Source organism: Patagioenas fasciata, chromosome 23 (genome assembly GCF_037038585.1).
Source record: "Patagioenas fasciata isolate bPatFas1 chromosome 23, bPatFas1.hap1, whole genome shotgun sequence".
Taxonomy (NCBI): Eukaryota; Metazoa; Chordata; class Aves; order Columbiformes; family Columbidae; genus Patagioenas; species Patagioenas fasciata.
In genome coordinates this window covers 5,856,196-5,877,754 of record NC_092542.1, presented here as the reverse complement: position 1 = coordinate 5,877,754, position 21,559 = coordinate 5,856,196, and the positions used below count along the sequence as shown (strand labels likewise).

Sequence of the window (21,559 nt, the reverse complement as noted above, 5' to 3'; positions counted from 1 at the left end):
TATTTTTTGCCTAACCCCCCGTTTCTTGCAGCGCACCCCCCCATATTATTTTGCAATGCCACCCCTTTATATTTGTGCACAGCACCCCTTCATTTCGCAGTGCAACCCCTTCATCTTTCGCACGGTAACCCGTTTTTCGCTGCGCCGTCTCCTGCACTTTGTGCGCGCTCGCCCCGCGCATGCGCAGTTCCCTCCTTCCCCCCCAGCAACGGGAGCGGGGCGTTGCGCGCTCGCACTCCGCCTCCGCGCCCGCGGCGCGCGCCCCCGGGCGCAGTGCGCCTGCGCGGGGGCCCCCGTGTGGCGCTGCGAGAGGCGCGAGGAAGCGAAAGGGAGGGGGGGGGGAAAGGGGGGGGGGAAAAGCGAGCGGAGCCGCCAGAGGAGCGGGAGCGCGGAGGGGGGGAGGAGGAGGAGGAGGAGGAGGAGGCGGCGGGGGGGGGGGGGGCGCCGCGCTGCCGCTGCCGGAGGAGGAGGAGGAGGAGGAGGAGGAAGAAGAAGCGGGAGCGAGCAAGCGAGGGCCGCGGCGGGGGGAGTCAGGGAGGAAGAAAACCCACGGCGGAGAGGGAGCCCGCCGCCCGCTTGCCGGCCCGCCAGCCAGGGGGCCCCCCCGGAGGGGATGGTGTCGTCCGCCGCCGCCACGGGAGGAGGCAGCCGGCGGCGCTGAGGGCGGCAGGGCCCCGCGGCGGAAGAGGCGGAGGGCGGCCAGGAGGAGGAGGAGGAGGAGGCGGCGGCGGGCGGCGAGCGGCGGCCGGCAGCGCTGCGCGGGGGGAGGCGGCCGGGAGCCGGGGCAGGGGCGGCGGGTTCGCCCCGCGCCGCGCAGCATGGTCCGGGAAACCAGGCACCTCTGGGTGGGCAACTTGCCGGAGAACGTGCGTGAGGAGAAGATCATCGAGCACTTCAAGCGGTGAGTGAGGAGAGAGCGAGGGAGGGAGGGACTGGGGGTCCCCGCTGGTTCTTCCCGCGCCTCCGGGTGCTCTCCACACCCGGCCCCCGGGGAGGCCCTTCTATCGGTGGAAATGAGAGAAAGATATAAATAAAATAAACAAGAGGACGAATGTGGGGGAACGGCGGCTCCCGCGGCCTGTGGAGAGGAGGAGAAGCGAACGGCTGTAAATAACCCCGCGCCATGGCCGGATCGGCCGCGCCGGGGCCGCCGGCGTGGACGGGCCCGGGGGGACCTGCCGGAGGGAGCCGGGCGGGATCGCCGATAACCGCTAAAAATAACTCGGGGGGGGAAAAAGAGCCGAGGAGCAGCGTGTCGGAGCTTGGCTTTCTGCACGGAGTGGATCTCACACCGAGGGGGTGCGCGGTGTGTCGGAGGCAACCTGGCCATTTTGCTTCTCCGTTGTTTTATTTTTTAATTATTCAACGTTTGGAGCTTTGTTGTGTTGTTATGTTTTTTTTTTTTGTTATTATTTTTTTTTATTGCCCCTCCTTTTTACTGTGTTTTTCCTCTTTTGGGAGCTACCCCGAGGATGCCGCGTCCCCCCCGCTCTGTGCAGCGCACGGTGGGAACCGAAGCGCCCGCAGCTGCAAAAACGTGACTTTAAAACAAAATAAAATCACACAAACCCACTAAGAAAACGCCGGATCCCTCCACGCGGGAAGCGCTTTGGACTCATATTGTTTGGCTTTTTTTTTTTTCCTCCTCTCCTCCCTTTTTTTTTTCCTTGCATAAATTAATCCTGCTCATAAGGAAGTAGTAGCTGTTTGCATGGTTGTGTTTCTTTTTTCCTCCTTCCTTCGTCTTTTCGGGCGACGAAGAGGAGGAGGAGGAGGCTTCTTCCTCACCCCCTCAGCAACACCTTTTCCCTCGGGAAATGCACAAAGTTGATGCCCGGCACCCCACACTGGAAGCTTTTTTCTTGTATTTTTAAGGGGAAAAAGAAGGCAGCGAGCCCAGGGTGGCTGCTCAGCCCCGTTTGTTTTACCCCCCCCCCCACCCATTAAAAACAAGGAATTTTGAAGCTTCCTTTAATCTTCCTGCGTTGGAAAAATGACGGAGCGTCCTTAATAATGAGTCACCATGGGAAAAATAGATGCGGTGACACCGCGGCGGGCGGGGGAAGGTCGGTCCCCACCAGCTCTGCCCTGCGGAGGGGCCGGCGGGACCCGAACGCGCGGCCCCGAGTGGCCGAGCGGCCCCGGGGGGACTCGAACCCGCGGTCCCAGGGGTCGCGGGTGGTGCCGACCGGGCTCTGTAATGGCGCCGGGCCCCCGGTTTGGGGCGGCGGGTTTGGGGTCACCCCGGGGGTCTCCAGCATCCCCCGGCCTGAGCTGATTAAGCAGCAACCCCCATCTCGTCATCATCAGCGCTCAGAAATTGCCTGATTTTAATTGCATTTCTCCCTTTTTGTTGTTTCCTTCCCCAAAACCTAAAATTTGTGGCTTCGTCCGCACCAGCGCGGGATGGTGATGCTGCGTTCGGGGGGGTTTGTCGTGTCCGTCGGTCCAGCTTGCGTGAGCCAGCGCTGTACAAAGGCAGGGTTTTTGGGGTTGTTTTGTTTAATTCCAGGCACGGCTGGCTGAGGGAATAGGCACTCAGGAGTGGAAATCTGAGATTCCTGGGTCTTATTTTGGCCGGTCCTCCTTGCTTTTGGAAGATGTACTAAAGCAGGGAAAAAGTTGCTATGGTACTGTTGCTTAGAGATGGATGGGAAAAAATGGCAGGCGCTGAATTGTTAATTACCTTTTTTTTTGTTGTTGTTGGTTGGTTGGTTTTACCTTTGTGAGTTTGGGAAGGAGATTTTTCAACCCTCGTTTCTGTGGTTTCTCTCCGTTTTTCAAATGTGATTTTTAACCGGGATTTGCGTGTTTGGATGAGGCTGATCTCAGGCGAGTAAACACGGTTAAAACATGTTTCAAAACATGCAGGTGCAGCTACTGATGCATGGGGGGGATGACACGCAGCCTCTGAGACCCTTTTGGGGATGTAAACCCCAAAATACGGGTGTTTTAGGCTCGACTTAAAAGGTGCTGTAGGTGGACAATGGAGCGAGGCTTCCTTTGTATGCTGGTGCTGCCTGGGGGAAGGGACACGTTGCACAAGGACTGCGTGTGGTGGGGGTATATCCATAGGGAAGGGGGGTATAGATCCATAGGGAAGGCGATGAGGTGGGATGCGAAGGCTCCTTCCTTGGAAAAGGATGGTTTAATTTGGAGAGCAAGTCTTTTGAGATGGAGCCGTGCTTGGCGAAACCCAGTTCCCACCCATCCCCCAGCCTGAGAACAGCATGGGGAGTGTGGGGAGGCTGAGCTGGGGGAGGAATTTGGGGGAAATATCGCCTAAAATTTCATCTTGGGTGGTGACCAGGAATAGCGTGACCCCTAAATCCTCCCTGCGCCCCACAGACGGGAGTGTTTTGCCACTTTTGCTGAGGAAATACTGGTATTTCCATGTTAAAGCCTGGATGCAAGCGGGCTTGGTGCAGGGGCAAGTTTGAGAAACAACCATTTTGTTTCTAAAGGAGCAGGAATTTAAGGGAGACTTGGAAAAGTCCGAACCCAACAGGCGTATTCAGGCGGAGAGGTTTGCTGCTTCCCTCCTCCCCCTTCACTTAACCACTTACTGTGGGAATCTTGCCTGGGTTTGCAGTCTCGCAAGTAATTCTTGTAAGGAAGGCGTTAAAATGAGAGAGGTGTTTTGCAGAAAGTGCATTTTATTTTTTCCGAAACGTTCCTGATGGGTTTTGTTCAGCGTGAATTGAAATAACACTCTCTGCTTACAGATTCTCCTCTCAAATGAGAGAATACTGAACCTGGTCTCAAGAAGCACCGGCTTACGTGACAGTGTTATTTTTTCCCTTAAAAGCCTTTTTCTTAATCTGTTGTCTTGGTATTAAAGGGGATCGCAAAGGAATGATTTTTATGTGCATTTTAACAAGTTGTTGCAGGCTTTCTGTACTTCTGCACAGATGCTCCCTTTTGAAAAACCAACTTTCTAATGAGTTATTAAGGCATTCCCGGATACAAAAGCAAATGGGTGCCAGGACGGGAGGTCGGCTCTTAGGCTGGAATAAGCAGCGAATCTCTGTTTTAGGAGATGAGAAGCAGCGGCAGCAATCGTTTGAGTTCGTCTAATTAATGCTGCCTTAACTAGCAGGAAAAAAAGTCATTCACCATCATTGAAACAGATGCTCGGCAGCTTGCAGAACAAGGCGACTAAATATAGTAACAGTTGTCCCCAGCACAAGTGCTGCCCTTCCATATATTTATTTTTTCCCTGTGTTTTCTACCAGTTATCTGAAAGAACACAGCTTTGTCTGTTTATTGGTGTTTTAAAGGGCAAGAGGAGTAAAAGCCTCTTAATTATGAGCCGTGTGACTCTGGGATGGCATCTCCTGTTGTGCGGGGGGATTATGACCAAGTCCAGGAGAAGCCCTGACTTCCAGGAAACCTTTCCAGTTAGAAATAAATTGCAGATGCATCCTGAAGTGGTTTGTGTTTTAAACACAACAGCCCTGAGGAATTGCTCTGCAAAAAACTGCTGTACGGGCAAACGCGGCTTTGTTTTCGATAACTTCTAGAAAACATTTGGTTGGTTTACACGTGTCTGTGTGTCACCCCGATGGACTGAGGCAGCGGGATTTTGGTCACCTCCTCTCAGATGTGGGGCAGAGCGGTGATTCGGAAAATCTCGCTGCGTATTTAGGGTGATTTCTGCTAGGACGGCACCGTTCCTGTGTCTTTTTCCCACGAATGGCAGCGGCAGGTCTCGCAGCGCCTTTCCGCAGGAACGGGCTCGAGTCGGAAGTAATAGTGCTCTATTTTTTCTAGTAAAACTGTCAGATATGTTCCCAGGCTTTTATTGCTTCTAATCGAGTAATAGCTCTTGGGTATCACTTAGGATGCGAACTCATGATGGTTGCACTGAATCAGCTTCGCATATAGAGATCTCTATCCAGGGGTATTTTTATTTTAAGAAAACGCAGAAGTCTGCAGAATGAACTGTTCCTGTTTTCTGGATTTATATAATTTTTAGGTGACAGTGTTTTCATAGATCAGGTACAGACCTTTTCAGTTCAGAGCCTTTGAAGGGATGAGAAAGGTAAAAGTCATGCCCTCGTCTTCCTGAAGCAACATCTAGAATATGGGGCGGTATCAGGACCTGTTTGCGCCACGGTTTACAAATATCTGCTCCAAAGGTAATGTTTAATTTTGCACATGAAAGCCAAGAAGTTGATGGGAGAACATTTGGTTGGGGGATTAGGGCAAGGGGATTAAATTAATTGCCCAGAATCAGGAGGTGCAGAAGACACCAGGCGAGTCCCGCTTGAGCCTCAGTTGGTTCCTAGTGAAAGTTTCAACGAAACATAATGAAAAGCCCCAAAGATTTGGACTAAGCTTCTATTAAGTGTTTTCATACACGGAGCCCTGTTAGATAAGATGGTGTCAGTTGGTTAGAAAATTCTGTCATCTGCTGAGCTTTTCTGGCATTGGTTCTTCTCTGAAGTTTCTGTGTTTATTTGTGATTTGATGAGAGCAGCTTCTGTTGTTGCTGAGCTGCTCCGGAGCGGCGTTGGCTTTTGGTAGCTATTTACCCTTATCCTAAACGCCTTCGGTACGATGATAAAATAATCCCAGCGCCCTTTCTTCCAGACTGCGGGAAAGCATGTTGAGAACGTACCAGTCCTCACGAGGCTTACAGGGCTATTAAATTCATTCATCAAGCTGGAACAGGGGATGAGAAAAGGCTTAAATTTGTTTTGCGATAGCCTTTCTGACTTGTTTTCTTCCCTCCTTGCTTCTCGTAGGACAGAAAGTCACGCCAAGTCCTCCGGCAAATGACCTTATTGCCGTCTTAAAGGTGTGTCCAAAATTAGGTCCTCATCTTTGCTGAGGGTGAAGTGGCGCTAGCCGGCTTTTCATTGAAAAGGAAGTAAATGTCCAAATGGGTTTCAGATTTTGGATGAGTCGGTGAGTCAGGATGAACCTGGGGCTCCTGGGGACGTTTGCTTTCGTGAGCTGCTGTGTGACAACCGCTGGCTGTCCTGCCATTGTGGTGGTTTCACGCTGTTGTCAGCTAGTGAAGAGGAGGAGATGCCTTCTGCATGCGAGGATGCACCTGAGAAATAAGGAATATCAAAAAAAGATGTTTGGGAAGGGGTAAAACTGAGGCTCACCCCTCTCGGCTGGTTTTAGACTACTGAAGGTTTCGGAAGAGTCGTTGCTGGTGGGGTGGATACGTTCTTATTTTGGTAGCTACCAAAAATAAGTGCTTGTGAGATGTTTTGTCGTGTGTTTTTTATTAAGTTCGGTGAATTTGCTGATGTCTGAGAACGCCCTGAAACCCAATACTGCAAAGGCAAACATTCCTCAACAATGAACTGAGGAATAAACTAGAAAGTATGATTAGTCTCTATAATAAGATTTTGAGTTTAGCTGCATCTTCGGCATGCCGATTTAGAAATCTCGTGGGAGGAATATGAGCCTGACGATGGAAATTCACAGTGTACAACCAGCCTCATGCCTTTGCACGAGTCTTCGTAGTGTTCTAAAGACTGTTTGACCAGTTAATGAAAATCAGACAAAAGCTGCTTTTTTCGTTGCTCGAGCCGACAAGTCCGTAGTGTTTCCCACCTTGGACCCGCGAGAGGTTTTGCCTGGTGAATAATGGCAGCTCTGGTCTCCTCGAGTCTGAAAAAACCATCTCCAACGCTGTTCTGCAGCAATATATTAAGATGTGGTGACGACTCTTGTACGAGGAATTAAACCCAGCAACTGCTTTGGTTTCTGCATTTCCATAGTTATTGTTTAACCTGCTAACGCTGCGTAATCGTCCCATGCAATCTGTAAAATCCTGCAGCGGGAAGATAACATCCTTTCATAAAAGAATAAACATGGTTACAGGCTTTTCATAAATACGCTGGGATATATTCCAGGGCTTGCTGCAATCTGATCTGTTAGGTTGAGTATGAAGACGGCATCTCTGAATTCGGTTGAAACAACATCCTCCTTGGGATGGAATTTTTGGAAGTGTATCTTGTAGCCCTGGATGTGGCTGGCTCTGTACCGCAGTCTGTATATTTGTGCCTTGTCCGAGATCCAAGTGTTCATGATGACTTGGGTGAGAATGCAGCAGAATCAAGATGTGGAAGGAACATCAGCTTTCCGCTTAGACAAACTGATCACGGGAGAAGAGCTGCGGTCGGTCTTAATGATGGGTTTCTGTTTAAAGACCCAGGCGTCTTTTCAGAACAAAAGGGCGATTTATTTTTTGCTTCCTTCCTCGTCCCCTTGTAGTTAAGCTTAGCAATGTAAAATTGAGAGCACTTTTTTATAAGCATGCTTGTATCCAAAGTGTGGACTTTGAAATCTCATCACAATGTCCTGAATGTGTCCTCATCTCAACACTTAAGTGCCAGATGAGTCCAAAGATCTCTGGAAGGAGCGTGGATGGATGATCTGTTGGATGCTGGTGGCTCTGGCTCTCAGATGGAGACAATACCACCTTGTGTGTGTTCCTCCATCCCAACGGAAGAGCTTGCGTGTCTTTTGTTATCCCCTGACGTGGTAGGACATCACAACTGGGTTCAGACCAAGTTGTTGTAGTGAAGGTGATCAGGTACCAAATCAAAATCGGGTTTGAAATCGTCTTTTGGCTCAATAAGAAACTGTTGCCATGTTGTCAATTATTTTTCTTGTTTAGCAAGTGGTGAATGACCTTTAATTTTCCTCCAGGTACAAAGCTGAGCTGGTCGTGTTTTCTGTCCGTGGGTTCGTTGAGTAACTTACTGACCTGGCGCAGATTTCCCTGACCGTGGTGTCCGTGTTTTTGGTGAGATGCTCCCGGCTTCCGCACAGCACAAAGCACCGAGCCGTGGTCCATCCACTCCAACGAATACCTCCTGGCCTCATTAATAGCGACTGCTGCCGAAAAGCACATAGAGGCTCATTTAGACATTCCCTCTGTGGCAGCTGTGGGTGACTTGTGATGGTTAATAGGGCAAAATAAGAGAAATAAATTGCTGAGCTGTATGTTTAAAGTAGTTGTCTTTGGAGGAAAAAAAGTCTTCCGGTCTCATTAGCATCCTAACTGTGAGGAGGATAAAAGCTCAGGATGGATAAGTATCTCCCTTGTATACGTAATCAACATCTGATTTAATTTCAGAGGATCTGTGCTTGTGTGTGTGCGACACTGCCCTTGGAAAGCCAGCTAAATACGCATCTAGACAGCTAACGATCTGCACAGTAACCTCATTGTAATCAAAGTTTAAATAAACCTTTGCTCTTTTTCTTAACCATAAAGCAACTTCTTGGAAGTATTAGTAGCAGAGAGGCTTTGCTGCATTTAAAAAATAAAACCGGCTTCGGCACTGATGTTGTAGGTGATATGCTGGTTGTGGGTACGGTGAGATAAGCTGGTTTTTGGCAGCCGCTGAGCTCAGGAAGCATCTCTTCCTCTACATCCATTCAGAGAGCGCAGTCCCTCGGTCGTGGTGGCAGTTCACGCTCTTGTCTACCTCGTGTCAGACTAATTTTGGAAAACAAGCATTTAAAGGCGAAGCTGATCCCAGAAACAGTGTAAAATTAGGAAGCGGCTTTTCTGGCGGTGGTGGGGATGGGTTGCGGATGGGATGGTGTATCTGGCTTGTCCTTCAAGTACAGGAGGAACCCTGTTGGCCTGATAGGGCCCGTACTCCTCGAGATCATGGAATCACAGATTAATTTGTGTTGAAGGGACCTTACCAGCTCATCCAGTCCATGAGCAGGGACATCTTCAGCAGCTCAGGTTGCTCAGAGCCCCGTCCAACCTGGCCTGGGATGTCTCCAGGGATGGTTCATCCACCACCTCTCTGGGCAACCTGGGCCAGGCTCTCACCACCCTCAGGGCCAACAATTCCTTCCTCATGTCCGGCCTGAATCTCCCTCCTTTAGAGATACAGGTCTGCTGAATTCTTATAAAAAGGGCTGAGAAACCTCACTCGTCATTACCAAGACATTCAAGCCAGCCTGTTTCCAGCTCTGCTTTGCAAAACCTTGACTTGGAGTTGCATCAGAAGAAAAGCCATTAAAATCTAGCTGGCCAAGGAGCTCAGCTGTGGAAAGTTTTAAGCTCTCGCCTATGGAGCCAGCGCCCGGAGCGCAGGTAGTCACTGCAGACAAAGCACGGAGCGTGCGCCGGGCTCTCCCCGGAATATGGAGTTTCCTTGGGCTGACACCTGGCTCATGCCGAGGATTGCGCTGCCAGTTGGTTTAGTCACAGGAACGAGCACTTTCTCCAGGGTGATGGGAGCGGTGAGTCACGAACCTACAAAATAACATTGGGACGTCTGTATTTGGGTGACTGGTGGGGCAGCACGGGAGTGGCCGGCCGGTTTAAATACAGGCTTTGTGGAGGAGGCTGGGCTGGCTGGGAACTGACTTCATTTTCAGGGCGGTGGGACGATTTTTTCTTGCCTGGTTTCAAAGGTCGTACGTACGCTTTTAGGAGTAGGCGAGCTCCTTTGTGTTATGAGTTGACTGTGAGTCCTTGGATCAGTGGCTGCTTTCTGTCAGAAATGAATATCAAGTTATCAGACCTGTTGGCTGAATTGCAAACTGGTCACGCGTTCAAACTGAGCTGTGGTTCGAAGTGGAAGAGCGATCCCGTCGTTTGGGATGGTCTAAGAGGCAGATAAACTCTGTTTTCTTCTTAAATACCATTTTCTGGAAGACATACAAGCCTTGGAGAAGAGGTCTGTGTTTCCCTGGAGAAGTACGAACACCAGGACTTACAAAGCCTGAAGATGATACATATTTAAAGTACTCCGCAGCATGGCGGGGAGACCATAATGTTATGACTCCGCATTTTCCTCCATCTGCTGCCAAATACATGCAAAGCAGGGCTTGGAGAAGCAAAACCGAGATGGGGAATTACCCTTTCATGTGAGAACGGAAAAAGTTGATTAATCACGAGATTCCCCTCTGGTTGTGATGCGGCGCGTTCTTAAAATCGAATCCAAACGAATCCTAAAATCAGTCACATGAGAGAACAGGCTTGAGCAATCCCTCTGCAGGAAGCATTCAGCGTAGTCTATCGCCACCGGTATTTTTGAAGCAAATCTGCAGATGATGATTTAAGCTGGAAGAACAAATGCCCTGGAGATGGAAGGCAGCGCTCTGTGTCTAGCGCGCAGTAACGCGATACCGCACATCTGCGGGGGCTGGAGGATGAACAGTCACCGCACAGCACACTTGACACAACACAGCTGAACGTGCCGAGTGTCTACAAAGTTTTGTAACCTCTTTAGGCTCTTACGAATAGTTGTACTTATTCTCCTCTGCTTGGAGAGCAAGATTGTTGTGATTTTGTTATGCATATGTATCTTCCCTAATCAATTTGGAACCTGTTAGCCCGTTCCAGCTGTACTTCAGGGCAAAGGGGGATTCGTAGTCACAGAGATACAACGTTCCTTTGAGTTTTGTGAAAACAAGCGGTTTTAATAGAGGAGAGAGACCTGATTAGTGGCCCCATGGAGAGAAAAGCTGCAGTGGGAGTGCAACCCTTATTAGACATTAAAGAATCCACATGGGAGAGCGAGGTGTTCCTGAGCGTGGGAAAAGCTGCACTGGGAACCGGCGGTTATTGGACGCCGGAGAATTCGACCTCAAGACGTGCATCCATAAGAAATGAGCCTTCGTTATTTCTGCTCACAAAGCCGCTTTGATTTCTTGTATTTTTAATAACGTATATACCAATAAGCTCTGCTGCTGATGCTTCTTAATTGTACAGAAGTGACCATGAGGAAAAGTTCCTTAATGACAGAGCTCCTGCCTCTTCTCTGGCGAACGAGAAACTCGTGGCGTTCGGCTGCGTTTGCGCAACTTTCGCCAGGTGGTTTTGCGTTAAGCCCTTGCCGATGGTTGGGTCGAGCTCTGATGCAACGCGGAGTTCAGTGGAACCGCTCACTGGGGCGGGGGGATCAAAACCAGCCCCACCAGCTGTTGCTGAGCACACACCGAGGTTTTTATTTGTAATTCTTACAGCTTCATTTAATCCCAGTATCCAGAGCGTGGATTCGTCTCCCCGGCTTGTCTTTGCCAGGTTGAAGAGTTTCTAGGAGTCCTTTTGGATGTTGTTGGGTGTTGCAGTGGAACAGATTTCTATCTTGCTGGGCAGGCGGATCTGTATTCCAGTTCCACCTGATGCGTACGCGCTAGAACAGCTTATCTGCGGCAAAATGTTTTGGCAACGGGGGTTGCGGAAAAATTTCCTGCTACGTTGACTGTTGGAAGAAGTAGCTGCTACTGACAGTAGCAACCATGAATAAATTGTTTTAAATATTCCGGTTTTTCTCTCTCGGGTGGTACGTAGTAATTTGTATATTAATACCTCAGCGGTATCGAAACGGTGAGTTTGCAATAAAGACATAAATAAAATGTCTTAATTAGGAAATCACGCTTAGTTTGTGTCTTAAAATGGAGCATTCAGCTGAGCTGTAAAGCAAGAAGCAAGCGCTTAGTTCAGCACAGAGTTATCTGCTGGACTATCTGATATGTCAGGCGCGTTGCTCTTAAATAACAGACGTATCAAAAGTCTCGGGGAATGTGCCTGTGCTGGCTTTTTAATTTCCTACTTTGTCATCTCGTAGGGAGGGATTACGAGTGTAGACAAAGCCCTGGCTGTTTTCGGTGTGTGGCAGGAACACGTGCTGGGGCTCGTTAACAAACCCCCATTAACAAACTCCCCCAGAGTTGGAGGTTTTTCTTTTGCTGAATGCTGCAAAGTCTCAGGGTGCTCTGGGTTGGGGTAATTTGGGTGGTGGGGTTCACCCCCGTCACATAAAGGGTCCGACCGAGCTCCAGAACCAGGTTGGTAGTTTCTGCTCCTGAATGGTGAGGTTTCCCTAAAGATCTTTATTCCTAGGAGCAGAGCTGCGCAGAATTCCCTCAAGATCGTCATTTTTCTCCCGCAAAGGTCTCAGAGCCAATAAAGATCACTCTAAACAGGTTTTAAAGCATCTCAGATTGCAATCTAGAAAATTATGGGAGCTGGGTAATTAGGGCATGTTTCTGAGTCATTGCTGTCACAAGGTCTGTTCTCGGCATGGCTTGAAAACCAGCGCTCCTTGTGATATGAGGAGCTTTGATTTTGCCTGGTTTTGGGAAAGTAAAAGGTTTTCAAAGCCTTGTGTGGTGTGGATTTGTCACTCGCTGTGAGCGTTCCTACTCCTGATGATCCAGAACGCTCGCGGTGACTTATTGGGATAGAAACAGCAATTTTGTGCTGAGAAAGGTAGAATTAGAGAGGCGTTTAATTGGTCTTATTTTTAGCCATCTTTAATGTGATGTAGCAGCTGGAGATCAGGAGAGCCAAGACCATACGTTGTGTTTCTGGAAGCTGCTGGACGTGCTCCATACGTTGCCATGTGTACGTTGCCCTATTTGTCCTTAAGCATTTGAGATGCCGTTTGGCAAATCCTCTTGGGTTAAGTGACAATGCTATGAAGACAAGCGATTGTGGCTCATTGGGTGACAGTTCCCCATGTTTGTTAAAAGTTTATTTTTAAGTGTTATTTTCCAGGACTCTGCAGTTCAGCTTGTTGTTTCTATGAAGGTCCATTTCCATTAAGTTGCATTATTTTCATCCCAGCCCTGTGCACATTTCTTTATGGTCTGGCTTTGCTGGCCTGCATCAGTTCCTGTATGAAAGAGCCCCAACCCGATAATGCAGTTTGTGCATTTTTCAGTCTCTTTTGTTTAGGTTTTATTATTCTTCTGTATCTGTAAGCTCTCAAATCTTCCTCCCATACCAGGCACATGATGATACTGTCAGATTTGCCACTGATACTCTGCATTACTTGCAGCAGAGCGCAGTTCCAAAGACTTGGGCCGCTCAGGTCCGAAGGTGGTAAAATCTCATTTCGCCCTTGATATGAAACTGCCTTTCTAAAAGAAAACAATTTAGAAGCATGTAAATATTTTTCTGGGCAAGTAAAGTATGTGACTATGATGAATATGAAGCTTGGTGGTATGTATTTTTCTTAGGCCAAGCATGTTATGACTATTAAATGGTATATTTTATATATTATAGTAATGCCCCCATGATCAATTATGGTGCCTTCTTTGCAAATGCCCTGTGAAGACCCAAGTCCCCTTCCATTGCTTCGCAGCTTTTACAGCAGTGAATATTTAACGCTGTGCGTGTTGGTGCTGCGGGAGGGAGACGTTTACGGTGCGATTCGTGCCGTGAGTTGGTGATACCGTGAGCAGGATTATTTGGGGCCGGTGTCCCGCTGCGGGGACTGCGGTGCCGTGGGTTTTTTGCTGCTTTTCTGACTTGTTATTTTGTATATTCATGGGTGGGAAGTAGCTGCATGTACAGATGGTTTGTGCAGAGGGAAACACAGGCCTGGAGTAGCCCCCAGAATGGGGTATGGGACTGGCTGGGGGCTGGGAATGAGGAGAAGAGACGCAGACATCTGGAGAAGTATTATTTCAGGTCACATAATTTTGTTATGAAATAACAACAGAGCGAGAGGAACGCGATTGGCCGAGAGGAGCTTCAAGCTGTGCGAGCGTTTCACTGAATAATGCAGGCTGGGGCTTGCCTGGCTTATATAACAACGGAGGAGGACGGAGGTTGAGCGCGGCACGGAAAAAGGAGCTGAGCTTTTCAGCTGGCTAAAGATATCTGGCTTTAGTCAAAGGGAATCCTGATCCTCAATTCAGGCTCTTAATGAGCGGGGCAAAAACAAGCACTAAAAGCCTCCTGTGTTGTTTTTGGTCTTGCAAGGTGTCTTGCGTTTAGTGGGATCTGGAGCGTAACATTGCGCTGACTTCTAAATAAAAGTACAAAGCGTTTTAGGGATGTAGCCGACCTTCAGAAGTCTGCGGTGATGAAAATGGTTGGATATAATGTCTTTACAAACTTGGGGGGGGAGCTCAACGTGAGAAATAAGGAGGTATTATGATTTAAAGTGGGATTCAGTTTAAATTAAACAAACAAATCTCCCTGGTTTTGGCCTACCTTTTCCTATCATGTATATATCGTCCTGTAAAGATCCTCATCAGTTTATAAAATATTGCAGCTAAAAGGTAACATTTGTTTACTAAATACTTGCTGGCCGGCTCTCTCATAGTCCATCCTTTGTTTAAAATGCATTTTCTTGGGAATAGCACCCGAGATGAAATGGTTAATTAGTTAGAAATGGCGAGGCCAGGGTGCAGCCACCGCGGTGTGTGGAAGTAGGGGAGGCTGTGGGGTGAGGGGTGATTTTGACCGTGTGTGGGTGACACGTCTCCCACGGAGGAGGAACCAGGGAAGGTTGTGGGGTGAGGGCCAGTTTCGGCTGTGCCTGGGTGACACGTCTCCCCTGGGAGGAGGAACCAGCCTGGCGGAGGCTGCGATTCCCAACCCGGACGGGAGGAAGAGCAGGGAGGAGGAGGATGGGCCGGGGAGCCAGAGAACACGCCGAGCAGCCATGCCAAGAGCCCAGAGACATTTCAGCTGCTTGATTATAGAGGTGCTTTGATCTAGAGTGAATAAACCCATAATGCTGAAATTATGAATTCCTTTTCTTTGTCTGAAAAGCTGGATTAGCGTGGCTTTGTTCGAGCGGTGATTATCGAACAACTCTTTTTAATGTTTTCTGAAAAGGCCGCTCGATGTGTGTATCCAGGCGGGCGCTGCGATGGCGCTGTGCTGGTGGAGGGGCTCGGTGACACGCCGGCTTTCGCACGTCCTCCCCTGCTCTGAACTGCAAACCCCTCTGAAAATACAGCCTCATCCACCTTCCTCACAAAATGGAGCTAATTATTAATCGGCGTGAGTTGCAGACGAGAAGAGGCACCGAAAAGCCGTGTTTTCCTGAGGGTCTGCATGTTCGGAGCGGAGCGAACGAGCCTCTTTGTTGTGCGTTTGGTCTGCCAGCGATTGTGAAAGGGGAGCAGCCTTCTTTGGAAAGGGCTGACGCACAGGTATAAAGATACCAGGCGGAGGTCGAGAAGAGCTGCGCTGTGAACGTTTCCAAAGGTCGCAGCGGTGCCTCCCCTTGTCTTTTGTCCTCTCGCCTTTTGTCCCTTGGGATCCACACACAGGTTGCTCCTCGGAGCGCGTTCGCCTCCATCTTGCCTTAACGTGCGATCCGCATAACGAACCGCGGTGGTGTCGCCGCCTCTCCTCCAAAAAGTATCGTGTTGGTTTTTTTTTCTTGTATTATTGTGCTGCGGTAAAGCCGTCTGGTGATGCAGCACTGCGGATCTCCCCCTCGTCCTCCTCCCTGCAGCATCTGCCAAGCCGGGAGCAGCTCGGAGAGCCGCCAACGGGTGGGGCTGGGCCGGATCACTAGACAGATTAATCTTCGCGGTGGGGGACCGAGGGATGCGGGTGATCACAGGACCGCGGTGGGGCACGGCAAATGCGAACCTTCCTCTCCCAGCAGCTGTCCTTGAGTACTCAGGGCTCTCTCCTTCTCGGTTTTCTTTCACCCCCCCGCTCCGCGCTCCCTTTCTCCTCCCCCGTCTGCCTCCCTCGCTTTCAGCAAAGACGATTGTCGCAGATTATCCTCGGGGCTCGTCAAGGGTACGGTGCAGGAGGCCAAAGCGTGGCGTATATTTATGTATCCGGATAACGGATGGATTAAAACACGCCATCTCTGAGTGGGATGATTTAGGACCAGTGGAATACAGTCATATCCTTCCCCCATCCTTTTCTGATTTATTTAAAAAAAATATATATATTTTTAATTAATGGCAGCCAAAACACACTTTTCCCAATATGAAAATTAACCTGCAAGGGTTGTACATTTGCTGCGTGATTTTTTTTTTGGTACATAGGGAGCATATTACGTCAATGTTCTGTATCTTCTGTGCTTTCTGGGCGGCGTTAGCTCGAGTATTTGAACATTTTAACACATTTCTGGATTTCCTGCAGCAGAAGAAAAATAATTGAGGTCTGTGCGTGTGTTATAATAACATCAGAATGAGGAAATAAAAGAACAGTCAGGATGGTGAGTGGGAAGAGCCCTTCAGAGCCCGTTTCTGCTGTAACTTCATACCAGGCAGGCTGTGGTGACTGCAGTCAGAAGGTCAATTCGGATTTTAGGTTTTGGAGTAGCACTAAGATAGTATTTCTTTTTTCCCCTGGAGATTTTCGACAAAGTATGGGCTTGTGTTGCCAGAAACCGAGCGTGTGAACAGGGAGCAAAAGGAAGAACATGTTCTAACCAGTCACTTGTGTAACTATGTTATTTAGAAGAAAAACTTAATGGATATGAGAGTTAAGAGCATTCTGTGCTATTACATCTTAGTTGTCTGCAGGGAACCGGCACTGAAACTCACCTTAAAGGGTGATGCTAACTAGGATACCCCATTATCTTTCATACTTTTCATCACGTTCATTCATGGCATGAACATTTTTTTCAAATGGGCTTTTTCCTGTTTTCATCCCCCTTCTTCCTTTCTTGTTTCTTCTGTTTTTACACGTCACATCCAGCTGGCCATTTTTTTCCCTTACACGTATATATTAACCATATCCTCTACTTGTCTGATCTCGCCTTCAAGGTCAGATAACCTTATCCAGCCTTGGGAGAGCGCACACTTTGAGAAGTACCTTTCCTGCAGTACCATTCACCATTATTTGCTCCTTGCAGCTTTTAATTAGAATAAAAAATGACCCGTGCAGGTCAGGAAACTCCTGAGAATTCAACGTCACCGTGCTGTGTACCCATGGGTACAAAGGCAGCAAGCTCAGCTCTGGGCTGCTCAGAGGAACGTGTCCTTTAGGTGACTGTGCCTTTTTTGGCCTAATTTTCTCTTGTTTGCACACATAGTCCTTAGTGGGTCGTGTGCTGCACCGTGCGGAGCATAAACCAGAGGAAAATGAGATCTAAATCCCAACCAGATTGCGTATAAAATAGAGTAGGTCAGGGTGGAATGAGAAGGCAGCAGTCAGCCGGGCAGGTTTGCAAATCGTGTTTAAGGATTAGTCACCCCACAACAATGATGAAATGGGAAGGTGCGTTGAAAGCCGAGCGTAACGCAGCCTCAGCTGCAGGTTCTGACAGCGGCTGCTCCTCAGACGGGCGGTTGCGTTAGGTTGTTCCTGCGTGTATCGCTGGGCAGAGCCTCTCTTTAACATCCGTTTGGGTCTGTTCAGCACGGTGCTGCCTTCGCGGGTACAAAATCTTTTGCAATAATTCCTCACAGAGTTCACAAATAGTTATTTGTGTGTCCCATGCTCGTTTATCAGCACTTTCAAAAATATGCTCCTTGCCTCTTTTTGTCATGGATTAACGACTGCACTTAAATCCCTTATCCCGTTTTGCTCACAACCTCTTGGCTGAGAGAAAAGAACAACCAAAACACAACCTGTGGTTCTCGGCTGTTGAAAAACATTGCTATGTTTGTACTTCCCATTTTATCCTTTCTCATAATGAGTTGATGCAAAGTGTTGAAAAAAACCATTTTAACATCACCTTGTGCGCACAACCGTGTTTGTTTTTATTGTTTTTACGTAGACATTTGCTCATCCGTGCGTGCCTGTGTTGCAATGATTTAATTGAATGTACCTTAAGTAGGGTGGCGTCACCTTCCCGTGGGCTTTTCCTCAGCATGGGGCTTGTTCTGCAGCAGGGGATGTAAAATTGAACCCCAGAAACACCCCGGTCCAGGGGTACCAATGTCGATCACGCTCCAGAAAAGCCCTGCGAGGCTGTTGTAAATAAATGGCTTTGAGATTGGGAACGAGGAGCAGAATGAAAACTCCTGTTATAGCGCTGAGTGGATTAAATATAGATCGGAGTAGCGGAATTGCTGTGTCAAGGTCATGTTTTTCTTCAGAAAAATGTCGGGATGTCTTTATTTCTACTTGGGACACAATTTTAGTTTGATTATGTCTTGCTCCTCTCATTAAAAATGAGAAGTGCTGCTTTCGTTGCGGATACCTTGCTATTTCTTTAGCTGCTGTTGCTCCGTTGTTATAAAAAGGGTGGTCTCGTGGTAACCAGAAGAGAGCAGTTTTGAAAATAACGACGGAAAGTGGAAATGGCTTTTTTCCCCTTTTATTCAGCCTCTGCTGTGCTTTGAGATTGATTTTCCTGCTGCACGGGAAGGGCAAATGGTTTGAAACGTGTTGATTTTGAAAGAGGCAATGTTATTAAATACAATCTTTTTCTACCAGCGCTAATATTTGTGCTCTGCTCTGCTTTTCTTCCAGATATGGACGTGTCGAAAGTGTCAAAATCCTCCCTAAGAGGGGGTCGGAAGGCGGAGTGGCAGCATTTGTGGATTTTGTGGACATCAAAAGTGCGCAGAAGGCACACAACTCTGTCAACAAAATGGGAGATAGAGACCTACGGACGGATTATAATGAACCAGGAACCATTCCCAGTGCTGCTCGGGGCTTGGATGATACAGTTTCCATAGCATCTCGTAGTAGAGAGGTTTCTGGGTTCAGAGGAGGTGGCGGGGGGCCCACTTACGGCCCCCCCCCATCGCTTCATGCACGGGAAGGACGTTATGAGCGGAGACTTGATGGGTAAGTTCCAAGGTTTCTCTAGGCAGGTATTTTGTATTTGTATGGTGAGAAACACAAACTCGTATCTAGGGCCCCCAGATGGATTTAAAATTTTGGGAATTATCTATGTTTCCTATTTTGGGTTGGAAACGGAAGTGATTTCTATCCCAGTGGCTGGTACCTTGTGGATCCATAGAGGATGTTTCCCGCAGCTGGTTGGATATCTACACTTGAAATAAGGTGGTTTTAAGATGGAAGATTTCCTTTGGCCAGCATCGATATTGGAGTTACTCTTTTCTAGAAGTAACGATTCCATGTCTTGGATAATATTAAGGCCTTGCTCGGATGTATCCCTGCTGCCAGATGGAGCTATCTTACTCTACAACATGTGGTGAAGTTCTCTCTGGAGTATCTTCGGAATACTAGAGCCTAAAATTCTGTGAAAGCTTGATGCCTAGTTCTCAGTTCTCACTGTACGCAGTCGGTATGTTAATTGGATTGTCACCACAAAATTTCTAGTAGACCTTAATGATGCAGCCCCTTGGATTCTACAGACAACACGTAGCCGTGGAAATAACGCTTGGATGGAGAAGACGGAAGGCAGCTGGTGATGTTTCCATTTTGGATCTACATCATTTCCAAGTGATTGGGATTATTCTTTCTGATGGTATTGGCAAAAAGAGATGATGGACATTTACTAAATTTTGGAAATTATAGCGTTTTTTTTTAATGCTGGGATAAGAACTACAGCCTTGAATTTATTGGATGGTATACAGTCAAGACACCAGTAGCCACGGGGAGTGGATTACTATCTAGTCTCTTAAAAAGCTCTTTGCTACTCCACATTAAACATACTTTAGTTTTAAGGACGTGACGCTAATACCAGTTTGTGGATACGCCAGTGAGAAATGACTGGGCTGGATGGTTACAAAGGCGGCTAGAGGAGGCCAGCAGCGCTGAGTGATCTTCTACCAGCTGCTGGATTCAGACTTAGGGCTGGAAATTAAAATAACGGATCTATTTAAGTGCCTACTGTCTCAAGAAAGAAGTCTGGGGGTTTCAGAGTTACGGTTTCAGTCTGGGACTCCTTCCTTCCAGTGGAATTTTTTTGGTCTTGTCACTAAGATTTTTTTTTTTCTTGTTGGTTCATCTAAAATATCATTTGACACCCTTGCCCATTGAGAAGGTGGATTACCCCTGTAAGAGGGGCCAAAATTGGGGAAGTTATGTTCACAATTCTCTCCCTAGATTTAATTGGGAATATAGGTCGTGTTTCCACACTTGGAAAAGGTTGGTATGTCCTGCCCTGTGTATATTAGCCCCTCTCCTAACCCAAGTCAAACCCTCTCTTTCCACTAACTCCAGTAGTACTTAGTACTAATAGATAAATCAAAAATGCACTGTAGCCGTTAGATTTTCAGCTCTGCTAGCTCCTCTGTCTTCTGTGTCCTTCTCATGGATAAGGACTTTGTTCTTTTATGTCAGCTGTATAGCAGTAACCCTCTAGAAAATACTGCTTGTTCTCTTACCTTGTTAAATCAGCTTTCACCGATTAACACTTTGTAGGATGCTAAATGCAATCGTTGATAAAATTGTTGATCTTGATCCTTCAAAAGGGGGAAAAAAGGAGAGACGTGTTTCTGTGCCAGATCCTGAAATATGTTTCAAAATGCCATTGTTGCGAGCCAGAGATAATGAAAATAGAAAGGCAACAATGAATTTTAAGCAGATACATAAGTTAATGACGTTCTGTTGCACTGCTTAGGTGGTTTCTTATGAATAATTTGAGCGAATAAATGCAGACAAAACATGAGCGAGCTCTGTAGAAACCTTGAAAGTGAGTTAGAATTTAACAGCGGAGGGTGAATCTATTTAGAGGCTTAAGGACCTTAGTGATTCATTGGAGAAGGAATGGAAGGAACTTCCTGAGATGCTAATTGCAAAAGATTCAAATCCCATTTTCAGTTCCTAAAAGATACCTGCAATGTTTCTGCCATTTTAAATAGAAGCCAGACCCGTGATGCAGGAGAGGAGGAGGAAGCACAAGGCAGAATTGGGTTATTAGGATTCAGGGGATTGAAGTGACTGATCATTGATTCTGAAGGAAAAATCCAAGAGAGAAAAAAAGGTCGAAGTGTCCTTCATAAGATGGATAATTAAATTTTTAAATTAACTTTGGCTACCCTGACATATTTAGAATTTTGCCAGTATTTTTTAAACATTGAACAAATCATTTTGGATCATGGATTTTGCGGCTGTAACTTAGACGTACCGTCCTGGTACTTGTCTAAATTAGACCACTAAATTATTGGTAATGTTCTTTTCACTTTATCTGTCAGTTCTACTATCTCTTTATTTGAGAGATCGCACTAACTTTCTTAGTACGTAGAGCCTTTCTCAATGGACACACAGAACGTTTGAAATACTGAAACAAAACGGGCTTTAGCTACTTGAAAGCAGGACAGTTGTGAAGGTAGAAATTCTGTAATGACAGGCAAAACCGACTGAAAAATGTCTTTGTATTTTGGGGGGCCTGCACCCCTGTAGTTTAAGTTTTCTGACATAAGTAACCAAGGTGTTTCTTGAGGACAGTCGAGTGTAGCAGTCTGATAGAAGCAAAATTCCCTCTTAAGAGGATGAAATATTTTAGAACAGCACCAAGAAACCCCCTGATTTTCTGGGCCTTCTCTACAGGTTCCTCTACCCCTTTTGAAAGCAGCTTCTTACCTCTGGGTCATGCTTTGCACGGAGGCTTTCATGGCTACAGCCCAGTTTGCATTGCCATTTTTGCAGAAGGATAATGAGAAGAGCTCCAGTCATTACCGAATTTCCAGAAACAAATTTCTGAAGCTCTTAAGCAAAAATGGATGGGGCAGGGGCGGGGGGGAAATGTTAATTATGATGTTCATAAACACGAAGTTTTCCTTGTTTAAAGGAAAAAATTAAAAATCAAATCAAATGGTACTTAAATGAGGATTCTGCACTGGAAAGCTGTATTTTTCTTCCTGTGCAGGCAAGATGCTGGTCATGAAAGCCTGATTTTGTGATTAAAACAAAATGATTGCTCAGCTTTATCGTATATGAATATAACTTTGGAGTCAAGTAAAACGTTTATTTAAGTTT

At 47.3% G+C, this 21,559-nt stretch overlaps 1 protein-coding gene across 4 annotated transcripts in view; it reads left to right on the top strand.

The window, feature by feature from the left end:
• The first annotated feature begins 483 nt into the window (after positions 1–483).
• SPEN (spen family transcriptional repressor) overlaps positions 484–21,559 on the top strand; it is a 65,661-nt gene continuing 44,585 nt past the window's right edge. For all 4 annotated transcript variants that reach the window (XM_071798465.1, XM_065855399.2, XM_065855398.2 and 1 more), the window contains exons 1-2: positions 484–901; positions 18,137–18,457. In XM_071798465.1, the coding sequence (XP_071654566.1) occupies positions 819–901; positions 18,137–18,457 (404 nt within the window). In that variant the 5' untranslated portion in view covers positions 484–818. The remainder of the gene's footprint in view (positions 902–18,136; positions 18,458–21,559) is intronic.